The sequence below is a fragment of the Clupea harengus genome, chromosome 7 (genome assembly GCF_900700415.2).
Source record: "Clupea harengus chromosome 7, Ch_v2.0.2, whole genome shotgun sequence".
NCBI lineage: Eukaryota > Metazoa > Chordata > Actinopteri > Clupeiformes > Clupeidae > Clupea > Clupea harengus.
Genome location: NC_045158.1, coordinates 15,654,558 through 15,670,688, shown reverse-complemented (window position 1 = coordinate 15,670,688; position 16,131 = coordinate 15,654,558). Strand labels below are relative to the sequence as shown.

General features: G+C 43.9%; 1 protein-coding gene across 2 annotated transcripts in view; it reads right to left on the bottom strand.

Moving 5' to 3' along the window:
• The window catches only part of edil3a (EGF-like repeats and discoidin I-like domains 3a), a 111,353-nt gene that overhangs the window by 47,786 nt on the left and 47,436 nt on the right, over positions 1-16,131 (bottom strand). For both annotated transcript variants that reach the window (XM_012828541.3, XM_012828542.3), the window contains exon 5: positions 3,981-4,094. In XM_012828541.3, the coding sequence (XP_012683995.2) occupies positions 3,981-4,094 (114 nt within the window). The remainder of the gene's footprint in view (positions 1-3,980; positions 4,095-16,131) is intronic.

Here is a 16,131-nt window from a genome sequence, read left to right as displayed (position 1 = left end):
CTGCTGAGTGAAACCAAAGCAGACAGAGGTTTTTTCTCTCAGTTTTTTTGGTATATGTTTGTAAATGTGCGTGTGGGCTGGTGTGTGTTGCTGTATGTGTGTGTGTGTGGGTGTTTGATGTGAAAAGTGTGTGTGTGTGTGTGGATGTCTGTGTTGTGTTGTGTTTGTGGGATTGAGATCGGTGTCTGTGGGCATGTGAGATTGGGCGTGTGCATGTGTTTAGTGAAAACAGTGAACAGTCTGTGTGTGGGCGTACGTGTACGTGTGTGGCTTGCCCATGCATAAGTGAATATACCTGTTTATTGGTATGGTAATCTTGTGTGGGTGTCAACAAAGAGAAGGCACCACAATATGTGATTTGAATGTTCTATACTAACATGTCATTTAGTGTGTGTTCCCTTTTTTTCTCTGTGTACTTAGTATAAACTCATGGTTGATAACAAATATAAGCTTCCATATAAAAGCATAAAGGATGCCATAAACACGCTTCAGTGCTTTCTCTGGGGTATTCAGGCTCTGGGCTCTGTAAAAAGATACAATTGCATCGAACTGAATTGAGGCTATTAACTCCAACAAAACCATCATTGTGTTGTGAGGCGATCAATAACAACTGGTTATCAAATGTCTTGTCCAAGGTAAGACTGACAGCAGAAAATACAGAAGAAAATACACGATGCGACTGAGATCTGATATTACTGTTGCATCTACAACACCTCTGATTACTGGACACAAGGGCAGTAGCCAAGTTCACATCAGTCCTGAGAGAAGCACTTTTAATAGCCGTGAAAGTCATTAGGTTCTTTACACGTTCTGTGGCCAGTGGAAGAGAAAGAATGAAAAAAATTTATGTTGAAACTCCTCCCTCCTCTAAAAAAAGCTCTTATTTTATCCTTTGTCCTCGTCTGCTCCCTGCGTCTCTCAGCAGAAGGCCTTCACACACACACACACACACACACACACACACACACACACACACACACACACACACACACACACACACATTCTCCTCTCAGCAGAAGGCCTTCAGTATTCTCTGGGAGGCTCTGCAGCTCTGGCCACGTGATCCGTCTTCTCTTCTCTCCTCTCCTCTCCTCCAGCCTACTCCATTCATCCGTCCTCTGTCTCTCTCTCTCTCTCCCTCTCAATCTCCCTTTCCCTTCTCTTCATCTCTCACTCTGTCTTTCCTATTCTCTCTCTCTCACTCACTCTCATCTTTCATTCTCTCTCTCCCACCTATCTCCTCTCCTCTCCTCTCTTTCATTATTTCCCTCTCTCTCCCACACACACACACACACACACACACTCTCAGAACACACACCAGCAGTCCCTCTCTAACAAAAACACACATACACACACACACACACACACACACACACACACACACACACACACACACACACACACACACACACACACACACACACACACACTCCCTCCCTCTCTAACACACACACTGAACTGTAGCCCATCTCTCCTGTGTCTCAGCACCTCAGTCAAAGAGCAAATGCAAGCAGTTTATGAACCATTGGACTGCCATTGTTTTTCAGTGGGGATCCGCCGAAAATAAACTGATTAAAAAAGCTTCAGGCCTTTCACTTCGTAATCTGTCCTCATGGTGCAGGATATCTCAACTCTAACACTTCTTATTTATGGGTTTGTCATTTTTGGAAGTCGGTTGGCTCTTGTAACTGAACTAGTAGAGGAAACATCAAGGTCATGAGTTTGACCTCCAGGGAAAACACATAGTGATAGATCCATAGGTTTGTGCTTGTACGTATTTATCCTACATATAAATGATCCTACAAAAAATATCTAATACATGTTGACATGGCATCATAGGATTTTGGCCTCCTAGAACATGGCACATTGTTGGGGAGAGAATATTTCATTAAACATCTGATGCACTAGTGAGGGATTATAATCACTGAGACTCTCACATCATCAAACGTCTGCGGCACAGATGCAAAAATACCAAGGAAATATGGTTAATTACCCTGTCACTTTCCACCAGACAAAGACTACTCAATTTAGAATTCAGAAAAACAAAGCAATTCTCACACTCGGGGCTCCAGCAAACATGCAAACACCCAGACAATATGTTTATGTCAGTCGCACATCAGGATTGATGTGTTGGCAGACTCTAAATGTCAAGGCAAATTGTAGTGACATTTCTCTCTGTGCAAAAGGTTGCTATCTAGACTACACAGCCTTCAATTAATCCCGCTAGCAACCCATAGTGTGGCAGCTGCCTGGCCATGTTTGGGAGCTTTGTTCACATAGGGTTCACCACTGATTGATTAACTAAGTCAAAAGGTGCGGCCTGGGAAATGAATCCATGATTGTATATTAGCAAAGGTTCATACTGACAAATGCAAAAGATATCTATTGTTTTATCTGTGACTGTGACACTGTTCAACACCATAGATACGCTCTTCTATGCAGCTATAAAGAACACTAAACGACTCTTACACAGGGACTGCTTTCATGGCTTCCGCATGAAATAAAATAGCAGCAACCATTAATTTTGTATTATGAAACCGTTTCCATCCATCCCATGTGTTCCCAAGCTTTATCTCCTGCCTGTGTGTCTGCACCTGTCCAAATCCAGTAGGTCTAAATTGTGAGAGTGCCCTTTTCCCGACAAAAGCTTTTGTCAATGCTGTGATAATATCTCCTACTACTGTCTCTCCCTAGATGCTAGTGAATTAAATAGATTTTTCTAGTCACAGATTTTTTTTTTTGTTGCTGTTGCTGACCACATGCCAAGGTAATCCTCAATGGTATTCTAATTGAATAATTATAAGTGCATTCACTGTGACCCCCACACTTGAAGGGCAACAACAACAACAATATGTAATAGTTAAAATACTGACTCGTACAGTCAGATGTCCAGACCCTCCGACTCCTTTCTTTCTCTCTCTCTCTCTCTCTCTCTCTCTCTCTCTCTGTCTCTCTCTTTGTATGTATGTATACACAATATTGGTTATCTGGTACAGTTACAGCACTCCACATCTAAGCAACTGACAGTACCATTACAGACAGTTTCTAGGCAACATTTGTATATCTGCAGGCCAAGCTTTCCTTTGCTAGACGCACTCAAAAAATGTGAAGGATGGTATCCATTTTCTGGCACTGAAATATAAATATATGTATACATTGTTTATGTTCCTTTTCAGGGCTTCTATAGTGTTTGAACTGCTTTTCAGAGCTCTGGTCCAACTACTATGTTAATGATTTATCCAGGCCCCTGGTGATATATGCCTTAGGAGTGATACAGGCATGGCACACACGTAGCCTCTGTGAGTAGGAGCTGATACCACAGCATTAAATCAATTTGGCTACATGTTTGGGGGGGGGGGGGGGGGGGGTAGAATAACATGCATACTGCACACACTATCGGAAATATAATGGCAAAAATGGAATTGAGACTGCACAAAATCTGCTGTGAACATGTCCATGTTTCAGAACCAGAATTATAAAATAAATATAATTTTCAAAATCAATCTAACCATAATTTTCTAATAGTTGCTTATTTTTCTTTAGAAAAAGATATGTATAAAACAATAATTCATAAATATAATCCATAGTCTTCTATGATCTTTTGTATTTCCCTCCATGACTAAAGATATTATGAAGCGGAATGTGATAGGAATACCATTATCTATTATGGAGCCCTGCTTGTTCAAGCCCATTGAGAAAACTCTATTGGCCTATTCTTATGCCTCTCTTTAAATTCAGATACCTTTCAAGGGCCATGGAATTCCCAAAGCAATTTACACAATGCACAGCCACCGAGACAGGAAACTATGCAGATACCGTAGATAGCCACACATAGAGCCAAACAAAAAGATTGTGTTCTCTCAATCATGCAACCGGTGATGTAAAAAAAAGAGAAGGGAGTGTGGTGCTCTGACAAATCTTGAGAGAACTGACAAACAGTTTTGGCTGGAGACAGGAGAGAGGAGAATTAGCACACTTACTGTATTGGCAGTTCCTTCCCATATACTCCCCTGGGCATTCACAGGAGTAGTTGGCAACCAGATCGGTGCAGATGCCCCCATTTTTGCATGGGTTCCTTTCGCATTCATTAACATCTGTAAGAGCCGAGACAAAAGAGAGAGAGAGAGAGAGAGAGAGAGAGAGAGAGAGAGAGAGAGAGAGAGAGAGAGAGAGGGAGAAAGAGAAAGGTGGGGGGGAGAAAAAAAGGAGGGGAAAAAACAGACAGTCATTTTCTTTGAAGCAGACACTAAGGCAATTAGCAAGGTTTTCTCTCTCATTTGGATGCACTGAGAGAGGGTATTTATTGAATTTGCGCTGTTTGTTATTTAATATTGCCATCCCCCAGATGCACTCATTCAGGTGCTGTGGATAAACACTGCAGTGCTAATAAATCAAATAGGATCTGATCAAATTACCTGCAGCAGGTGACTTGCCTATTGATGAAAATGGCCATGTGTCTGTTTAATGAGAATGCCCTGTGCTCAGTTAGTTATGCAAATTGAGCAATGATTAAGGGCAACAAATCCATACTGTGGTGTGCAATGGCATGGGCAATTGGAGCTTTCCATCATAATGCTTTGAAGTTCTGTCATGGTATATTGACCATAACCAAACGTTTGAGAGTCCATTGTTATTGTAATATTCCATAGGTTTCCACTGTAATCTAGTCTCAGCTGTTGTGTTTATCTTAGAATTACAACTGAACTAATACCGTAATGTTCATCTTGGCAACCACAGACATTAATAGGAAGTAACATTGTACAGTTTCTGGTAAATCAATAAATAATGGATAAATCGTGTGCTGCCAGTTGTGATAAGGCACTCTGCTTCCTGCCTTCAATGTCTATTTGTTTGATATGCCATTGATATACCATGTTTTTTCATCTATTGACACAATGCAAAGGAAACTGTACGTTAACTTCACTAATCCATAAGGGAAAAAAAGGAAAGGATCCATTTGGGAGTATGCACAGGCCTATATATTTGGCACCACGAATAGCAATTCCTTTTTCTTACTCTCTAAAGTATGCTCTCTGCCTATCTGCATACCTCCTACACACCCAGATGAAACCAGCACTCACACATCCACTGCTATCACCCGAGGTCTGAGGTGGATTCATTAGAATACTGATTCCAATCCAAGTTTACAGACTGTACCGTCAATGTGACCAGTAAGCACTGACGCCTACGCAGCGCAACATGCAATACAGTACAAACGGCCTCCCAAGAATAAGCAAAGGCCTGTTCAGACATGTAAATATTATTATGCCGGTATTATGTCTTCCTAAAGCCCTCACACCAGGCGATGGATGAGCATTTCAATGAGCATCTCCCTGTTTTCTTCGCTGAGGAGGGGGATTAAGAGAGACAAGTAAGAATAGAAATAGAGGAATCATCTGCTGAGCTCGGAGGTTGAGCCCCCTTCCCATGCCTCAGCTTTCAAATGGCTAGGAAAAGAAAAAAAAAGAAAAGAAAAAAAGAAGACGAAGAAGAAGAAGAAGACGAGGAAGAAAAGAGGGAGTTGGCGTCACCTGCCAGCAAAAGTGAGGAGGACGTGGGGCTTATGCTGGGGAGACAGACACAAAAGGCGGCGTATTGGTATTCTCTTCACAGAAGCCCACCGCAGCTCTCTCTGTCTTTCTCTTTCTATGTCTCCCAAGCCCTGGCACATAAATTAGTCGGATCAAAAGCACACCTCGGGGTGTATCCCCCGTTTGATTGGCCATTGGGGAGGTGACAGCATCCCTCGCTGGATGGAAACCAGACAAGCTCATCAGGCGGGCGGCTCTGGCTGCACTACTGAGGAGTGGAAACTGCGAGCAGGGCGATGCTGAAGTGCCTCAACATCCCCCTGATGCTCACTGACAATATATGTGTCTGTAAGATAATATATATCTTCATAGAGCCTTTAGTGCTGGAGGAACTGAAAGAATGAACTGTGATATATGATGAGACTAGCAAAGCAACTTTCTTTGATGAAACCTTAAACAGTCGTATTACAGGAATAAAATCCAAGCGTCCAAGCATCGGAGTCAGACACTGTTGAAACAAGTACACGTAAGACATTACTACACACTGGAATATGCCACGAATGCATCGAGGCAGATGTGTAAATAATGTAAAACACTAAATTCAATATATGAGAGCAATGCTTCTGCAACATCCATTTGAGCAAGTTAATGATGTGGCTCTTAAATGACTTTGCCTATTTGACATGGAGAAAGGAGTTCCATCTGAGTCCACGTAAAAGAGTGAGACACATCAGATAATGAGGAGTGAGAGGACTGTGATGAGGAGTAATGACTAGACCTTATTATCGCCGGGGTTTGCAGAACAGTCTGGGAAAGACAAACTGTTCACATTCAGCAAAGACATACATCGCCATAGCAACCTGGTGAGCGTCATGGTTTGAAACTGCCACCAAGGTCAAACAAAACTAGTGCAGCCGGCTTAGATAAATTTAATTTATACTGTATATACTGTATAGTGCTGGCAATGGTGTAAACAGTATACGGAATGGACTGTATAACTTAACTGAGTGCTCTTTTACTTTGAATACGGGTCCACAAAGATAACTGATTTTCCATTAGGTGCTATTGAAACGCGATATGAGAAAAGAGATGTGCTTGAAGTGAGGTGACTTGATAAATCAAATCCATCAAATAGAATACAGATCATATGCATTAGGATTAACATAAGGATAAAAAAATACTAATAACACTTAGAAATCGAAGCTTTCAAAAGAAGCAAAGCATTTTAAACACAGCGACAACCGAAAAGAACAATAACGCCCACTTCCGATCCCAATGACTCAAAAGAAATCTGGAAATTAATTTAATTAATTTACTTTGTTCGCTGCCATACCACCTCGCTCTCGCCTATTTGGCAAGCTTCCGTTTATGAATTACTCTGATTTAGGATTCCCAAGCTAAAATTACAGACCTCTGGCCCTGTCATTTCACACCACATTTTGTTCTACAGGGTCCTGGTATAAAGCAGACCCCGGCCCTCGTTAACATGGAAATGGGGTTGGTTTCCCCCACATACGGTCAGCACGGCCTGTCCTCATGTTTATTTCACCGAAATACTTTCCATGGGTCATCGCGGACGGTAGCTCTCTGCTTTCATAGAGACTGAATCCTCAGTGGACTGTGCCACAGAATACAACTCTCTAACAAACGGGTCCTTTCTGTGAACTGTGATTCTGAAATCGCTTCTGACCAATTTGCATTTATATCCATTATATTACATTTATATCCTCTCTGTGTATATGATATATGAAAAAAGTCAATAATTTCATATGATTCATAATGTCATAATGCATGTCAGTATAAAAAGATATCCCATAGGCTACACAGTAAGGTATTTCCTAATCATTGGATGGCAAGTATGACCATGTTGTGCGTACAACGTTTTGCACTGTAAACATAATAATTGATGTAGAGAAAAGTCTCTCAGCTGTTTTTCATCCTTCCAACTGGTTGTGTGTCTCTGATGCTTTTAAAGAAAAGCCATAATTCTGTGCTTAATTTGGTGACATTCAAACTCATGTGAAGTGCCAACGGGGTGATTTTTTACACCTGCACATTCTCTGAGAGCGATGCGCCCCACTGCTTGACATAATCAAGTCTCCACGGACGGCATAACTCAAAACGCCAGAGCTAAGAGGAGACCATGTCCCCTACCCGCAAACACATTATTAGAGCCAAAGTGAACAAACAAGCCCTCCACTGTGGAAAACCATCTTGATAGCAGGAGAGAGTTACAATCAAGAGGGATTATGCTGTAATTACTTCAAGTAAGACAGGCCTAACAAACTAATGAGGAACTATTAACCTGCCAAACATTGACTTTGGAGTGCATTATCAACTGACAAAAGGGCGAGTCGTAGTTAAGTTATTAGCGTACTGAAGACTTTGGAATGGCTCAGAACGTCCTCATGATGTTCCATTGCCTCTTATCAACTGCCAAACCGATAATTAGCCCACATTAAACAGGAAGCTCTCCAAACACTGATGCGACATGTCTCTCATCTCCCAAAATCATTGCTTTGAATCATAATACAAGGATAATTCCCCCCAAGTGTCAGCCTGCTACAGCTGTGGTAGTCAATACACCTGTCATACTCAGATATCATTCAAGTCAACACTTTGCCACGCAAGACTGAGGAGTGAAAGCCCTAAAAAAGTGATTGCCTCTGCCTGTCAGTCAGTTCTGAATCATAATATCTCCATTGTGCAAAGCACATTGCATGCTGCCAATCCGTTTGTGATGCTTGTTTTGAGAGGTTGAGGTGTTTTTTTTTGTTTTTTTTAAATGCCTGCCTCTGTGAGGACTGCGAGGCATTCAAATCAGCAGTACACATTGACTGCTGTGCTTAATGTGGTGAAAATGGCAGTGTGTTGGGCCTGGGCCTCGCTCTGATTGGTGGCTTTGTCCAGGCTTGACTGGAGCGCCACTTCAGAATTCAACAAAGACGGCACAGGCAAGCGGTAAGCCAGCAACTCAGTTTGTGCCGATAAATACAGCCCGGCAAATGCTTGAGAGAGAAAAGGAGAGAGAAAGAGAGCAAGCATTATTTTTCTATTTACCCCCGGTGTGTGTGTGGGGGGGGGTTTGTATTCTTTTCTTTATCCTAGGTTGTATGTGAGTTTGTATGTTAGGTGGGTGTGCATGTGTATTTGTACAGCCTGTGTGTGTATTTGTGAGTGTGCATGTGCGTATTTGTAAGTGTGTGTGTGTGTGTCTGTATAATTGAGAGAGAGAGAGCGAGGCTGGCCCTGTGTGTGAGTGACACAGTGAGAGACAGAAGACAGAGAGGAGTGGAGGATTACCTCCGGGAGCACAGCTAATCCACACAGTCTGAGAGCCAGAGATGCATCCCGACTCAAGGTCAGGTAAACAAACCTGACACCCCCTGACATCTCAAGGTATGTCCAGCATCACGCAAGCCTCAGGAGCTAGCCCCAGTCAACAGCACATCAAATCATGTCCCCGAAGTAACATCCAACCGCCATCAATCACGGAATAATGTAAAGAATTCATGTGATGAGCAGAATGAGAAAGCAGTTGGGGTGAAAGGCTAATACTCTATACTTAATCATGGAATTATAAAACAAAATGTGCACAAACCTGGATTTAAACATGTGAACATGCTTTGCATTTCGTGCCTGTTTTATTTACCTCACACAAGCCGCAGCAGGTGCATATTAAAATCGAGAGAGTACTGGGCATCACATGAGCTCCAACAGTAATGGCACATTCTGTTTCACATTCACTGTCTCACAGTCAGGAGTCTCCATCAATTTCCTCCACGGTTGTGAGAGATAACCTTAATTGTTTCAATGCTTTGATAGCGATAATCAGTTTAGCCACTGGGGAGAAGGGAAGTGGCGGTCTGCACTAAGCCCCGCTCCTTATGTCGTGTGTGTGTGACTGATGAAGTGCTCGTGTGGAAAAGGAGACAGCAGTGGCTTAACCTGATTTGGTGTTCAGAGCACATAAGACAATTTCCATGCCTTCTGCAGCCTCCAGAAAAGAGAACGAGGGGATGAGGGGGGGGGAGTGAGTTAGTTGGGGGGGCGGGGGTGTAGGGGTGGGGTGGAGGTGGGGGTGGGGTAGGTGGTTGGTGGATGTGTGTGTTTCAGGGAGCAGCAGGTGAGGGTGAGATGGATCCGGTGTGGATTCAGCAGATCCCTTCACCAGATCAGGCCCGGAGCTGTACCACAGTCAGCCGCTGTGTGTGAGTCTCCACATTCCCTCCTGTGACTGTGGTCGTGCTAAAAATAAAACCTGTGAAATTTCACTCATTTCTTTCTTGTTCCTCTCGCAACAGCCCCAGTGGCAGCAGCAGCAGCAGCAGCAGCAGCAGCAGCAGCACCACCACCACCACCAGTTAAAGCAAGAGCTGCACCACCAGCATAACTGGAGAATTTTCGACATCCTGTTGCAGGTGTCTACATCCTTTGGCTGTTACTTGCCAAAGCTCACCCGTTGCCCTCTCAACAGCCCTTCGCTCTATACTTAGACTCTTGCCTTTCATTATTGGACCTCGCTTCATCCCCATCCCCACACCACCACTCCCCTCCCTCCGCTCCTCCTGTTTTTGACAAAGTGAGACTCTGTTGGGCAGTAATGAGAATGATGGGAGCTGCCTCGGGGCAGGAAGGCACCTGTGGAGAGCACTAAATTGACCACAGTTCACCCTGGGACAGCGGAAGGAGGCGTGAGGTTCTGGTGGCGGGGGAGGACGGTACCCTTTTTTGCTTGGCACTGCTTTGCCCCCATCCTGGCAGCACCTGTTCAGGTCCGGACCCAACCGTCTCAGCTCTCTGGCGTGTGCACAATGCAGTCGCTACCTCAAGCAGCACAGTGGCCACTCTGGGGACGCTAAAATGATAATTTAATGATATGGAAAGGCTCGCTTTGACACCACGGTGTAAGCTATCAAGCCTCATCGAGGTGACTCGATAATGACCTGTAATTGCTACAATATTTATGCTTCTCCTAAAGACCTGAAATGACTGGCAACCCAGGTTATACATATTCAACAGCAAGGGAGTGTGACTGTTAAAGTGCACATAGGAATGACCCTCATTAAAATACATCAGCGCTAATAGCTTGTAGCGCTGTCACATTTGTTAAAGCCCAAAACTTAATTAACGGAATGAAAGGTAAAATCCTGTAAGTACTGCCCTTGCAACAGAGCTGTATTAGAGCACAGTATTAAATCATGCACACATTCTTTTTCCGTTTTTCTTCTGAGGAGGGTTTCTTGTGCTAGACTAAATGTCAAAACAAAACCAAAAAAAACATTGCCATTGTATTGGACATATATTAGTGAATAGTATTTTTACAATTACTATCAGAGCTAAACCAGTATCACAATCAAACATGAACACACACACACACACACACACACACACACACACACACACAAACACACACACACACACACACACACACACACACACACACCATCATTTCCCCATTCTGAGCCCTTAAAATGCCTGCTCTTGCCTGTGATTACCACAATAATGGATAGACCCCACTTGCTGGAGCCATTCAGACTGGGAGAACAGGTCGCATCTCTACAAAATGGAGTGTGGTTACAATCGAGAAATCGAGTGGGAATATGCTCCTGTTGACACCATGTGTCTGGTGAACTTCTCGCTCAGACAATCAATCTGTTATCCGTTTCCTGTCTTCTTCTACATACAGATGAAAAATTGAAATACTATCACTATCAGTCCACATGAAGGGAAACGAAACAACAAAGCTACACAGGTGTGACTCTGTGACCCCAAGCTTAGAAATTCTTTCCCCGCGGAAGGATGACAGTGGAAGTACATCATCGGCTTATCAGCCTGTCCACAGTTTGGGCTTGGTGTGGGAAAGATAGCAAGCGCCGATCTCAGGAATTCTGGGTTGAGAAATAAAAACGGCACGGTATTTCCTTGTGATGCGCCTGAGAGGGCAATGATTTACGCATGGGGCTTCATGAAATACATATGGAGATGCGCTGCTCTTCACAGCAACATTCCCTTCAGCCTCCGTCAGGGTCGTCTATACTGTTGTATTCCACACATGCACAGATTTTTTCTCTTATTTTGGACACACATACTTTCATATTTATTTCATTTTTCTTTGTTTTTTTTTTAAGAGGCTTGTGCAAGTTTCTCAAGGTTGTCTCAAAAAAGACAGGCACAGCTTTCTGTAACACAGCTTTCTATTCTGCCCTGTCCTCTGAAATATTGAGCGTCCCATGAAAAAAGAGCTGTGGCAAGGATCACATTGGGTTCCACAGTGTGGAATGGCAACCTTCTGTCTTTCATAGAAATACAAACTGACAGCTGCACACAAATTCATGGAAAGCAATAACTTCAAGTTATATGCTGCATGTGGAATACTGTGAGAGCTAATGCTGTACAATATGCTAAGTTTCATGTCTAGGACAAGGAGTCTGGGATATGTCCTATTTCATGGACTGCTGGCGGGGGTCCAACTTCACATTTACTCCCAATAACTGAAGACAATCTTAAATTCACAAGAGAGTCGCTCACAAGTAACATATTCCAGGCAAAACATGTCATCTGTAAGACATAACTGTTGCTGGTGTCATCAGTCTGAGGCATTATTTTCTTAAATTGAAATGGACTGTCATGTTTTGTCTCTGTCCGCCGTCAACCACTGATGAAGTGATAATCAAATCCACAACTGGCAGGTCAGGCTGCTGTTCAGGCCGAAGGAGGAAAATGAGCACAGGTTGTGCCGTGTGCCACAAGCAGCCGTCCCTGGGGAGTGGAGAGGGGCAGCGAAAGTCCACACCATCATATGAAAGGATTTGGAGAGTCCTAGAAAAGGAAAACTAGCAGGAGAAGGAGGAGGCTGACTGGCTGGCTGGCTCCGGAAATGGCGCTTTGAGTGTCGTTTTGGCTGCCAGTCGAGGGGGAATAGAGGGCCCGGCCAAAACGTGAGGCGACTACAGAACTGCGAGAGGCTGGCGCAAACTAAGAATGAAAGAACATGTTTGATGCCACAGATCTGCTGTTCTCAAACATCATTATGGTTGCCACACCTGAGAGGATTACCCTGAGCATCCCTCCAAAGCTGGGGGGGGGGGGGGGGCGAATGAGACGATGCAAATTATCTGAGGGGGTTAGAAAGAGGGAGAGAGAGAGAAAGAGAGAGAGAGAGAGAGAGAGAGAGAGAGAGAGAGAGAGAGAGAGAGAGAGAGTTACCACAGACCACGCATGCCCCTAACGCTCAAAATGTTTCTTTTTTTTTCCTGACTATGAGCTGGCGCTTGGCCTTTGTTCAAAAACTCTGCGGGCCGCTCCGAAGCTCAGCTTGCTTCACGCTCTGAGTCAACTGTTGCCAATGAGCGAGAATTTTTAGTCTGAGGTCATTAGCCGAGCTGTCAAATTAATTCTTCTCCAAAATGTCCAATGTGTTATTTATTCCCACTTGTATTTTCTATTTATGCATCAAATGTCGTCAAATACTTTTTTCCCCCACACCACACACTGTCATTATCACAAACATGTGTTGGAGAAAATTGACACATACTGCATGTAAACTAATTACAATTTTATTTTTAACATATGATTTTCTTTTTTTTTAAGAGGTGAAACTGTTGTCACTTGACTGTCTATTTTCCAGTCTACTATCCCAGTTTTCAGTAAAACCTGGCATGAGAAAAGATGATTTCACTGTACTCTGCTATTTGTTATCACTCTCCTCTTTGAAAAAATGACATTTTACCAGTAAGTGACATAATTACTGAGAAAGCGATTTAACAGACGGTGCAAAGCTGTTACTTCCATTCCCTTGCTTTATAACTTGTCTAACATATATTTGACTGTGCTGACAAATACAGTAAACAAAGATATCAGGACTGCCATCTCCACTCAGTAAAGCCATTTATTTCCGGCTATGCTTTAACTGACAGAATGGTTTCAAGTACATTGTTTTTTGCCACGTCTGTAAATGTCTACCCGAACACTGACGGCACCGGGCAAATCGGTGTGCCATGGAGGAGCTGCGGATGTTCCGGGCACCTCGCAAGCAGGGAAATAATGGGCAAAAGGCCTTTGGCAGTCAGCCATCCAGGAGTGGTGACTTTTAGAGGGGCCATACAGAAGAGCAGCGGCTCTAGAGACTCAGACAACAGTGATACAATTACAACTCAATAGCTGCTTGCTCCAGCCCTCGCTCCGCTGATAGGATAAACCAGCCGAATAAACATTCAGAGACAGACTAGAGAGTGGTTGGGGAATGGAGGCAGGGGGGGGGGGGGCGTGTGTGTGACATTTCAAACAAAGTATTCATATGAATTTATCTGTCTCTCTCTCTCTCCTTCTATTTCCCACAGTCACTTAGTCTCTCTCTTTTCCGCATCCCAGACAGTGCAGGAAGAGAGACTATCTATTCTTGAGTGATGCTGAGGTCCACACTACCTCTCAGAAGAAGGACCTGCAATAACATGGAAAGGTCACTTTGGAGCTATGGGGTTGGAGGGTTTTCATGTGAACAGGTTGCCCGATCTTCTGCAGGGGAAGCCCAGTTCTCCGGCAAAGGTCACGGCCCCTCTAAGCACTTTGATTCGGCCTTGTTCCTCCGGCTTGTTATCCAGAATACCTCCTGACACAGAGCAGATAAGCCTGGCTCCTGCTTCGGCCTGAGGAGTGGCCCGTCTTACACAACGGGCAGGCTGACATTTTGCAAAAGAACCCTAATAACACACGCACTTGAGTGTACACACAATCACACACAAACACACACACACACACACACACACACACACACAAACACACATACAACCCAGCGAGCCATTAACTCTTGTCATTACCAGTGCCCACAGATGTCTGTAGAGCAGCTGGTATTAAACTTACAGCTGGCACACAAGTGACCTTTGAGCCATGCTCAGTTTCATTCAATGCCAAGATAGCAAGCCTCTCCTAACCCATTTTCTAGCTGATGATTTTCTTTGTTTATTAATTTATATATTTTTTCATTTGGTAGCACAATGTCATTTAGTTTACCCTAAGGTCTCAGTAAATAATTCATTGGAGAACTTCAGGGAAAAGTCACACGAAGAGTGCTGGAGAGTGGAAACTTGAAACCCTATTACACCTCAGCTCCAAGCCATGTTTTATCCCATCAACAGCAGCAGGCCCATTAGCAGGCCCAACTCATTAACCAAGGACAAACATTTTGTCACGGATGGAACCGAAACGAACGAGGGAAAGAAAATGAAAAGAAACTTCTAAACGCGACTATCTACCTGCAATTTTCCCCTCCGATCAACTCAGAAAATAAGAAACCAGAAAACTTCGAGAGGTGGTTGCCAGGGCGGCTTGTTTTGATGAAACCTATGCCTCAATATATTAAAACACTGCTTTTATGAGGATCATGTTCTGGGAAGAGAAAGTGGAGAGGAAATTGCTTGGTGATCTATCATGGCCCAAAACACAATATGTCCCAGTAATAAAGAGGGTAATATGGGACATGACTGTGTGTTATTGTTTCTTCACTAGAAGGGAAGATTACAGTAAATGGGGGTGGAATATTCTTCAGTTGGAGTTCTGTCAAAAAGATCTCTCTGCTTCCACAGATGGACCTCAACTTCAATGTGCATTTCCCATTCTGCTAAGAAAAATATGAGCCGCAATACAATGGCTAAATTGATAAAAAAAGTAGAAACATCTGAATAGCCCTAGGAGAGAAGAGAAGGAGGTGGTCCTTGTATTTTTCCATGGATACATGTTTGGGGGATGGGGTGTTTGTGGAAGGCGGGTAGTAGCGGTGGTTGTGAGGATTGGGGGGGGGGCGTTCAAAGAAATGACGGAAAGATATGGTAATGCCAGCTAAATTTAGCTATTGCCAAAAGCCCAACACTATCTGATTAATTCCTCCATGATGTGTGTGGCTCATCTGCGTTCGTTACTCATCCCTGCGGCTGTCTCTCCTCCGCTGAGAAAGAGCTCTTTGTCTCCCGCGTGTGGGCTGTGGTTCGGAGCGGCTGTGGTTCGGAAATGTGGCCCAGAGTGGCTCCCTCCAGACAAGTTTGTCTTCTCCACTGCACTATGTCATTTTAATTAAGTGGTTGGAGAGACCACCCAGTCCACCCCCCCCCCCCCCCCCCCCCCCTTCTCTCTTTCTGTCTGTCTCTCTCTCTATGAGGAGCAGGAACCCTCTGGGGCCGGGTTGGGGGTGTGTTTGATGGTGTGCCATGTCAATGAAGGCTGTTCCCTTTCGTCATAATGCCTCCTAACCGCCATGGGAACTTGCTCTTGCCCCACTATTGCACTTTTTTCCTCCATGGCAAGAAACGGAGCCACAATGTGCATCTGTTCCCGTTTTTGACTGATACGGTCAATTTTGCACCAAACGATTTTCTTGGTGATTCTGAGGACAACTCTCTCAGATGCACAGGACGTAATTGACCACATGCCATCTGCTAAAGTGAAGCCAGTGAATATTGAGTAGCTCGTGCACTCTGTGTTACATATTCAGGCACTTTACATCAAACAACTCAACACAGTGATATTGATTGCAACTTAACCCCTTAGCAGATTTGCATATGCCAAACGGTCAATATTACCCCCACTCTTTCATGAACAACCAGGT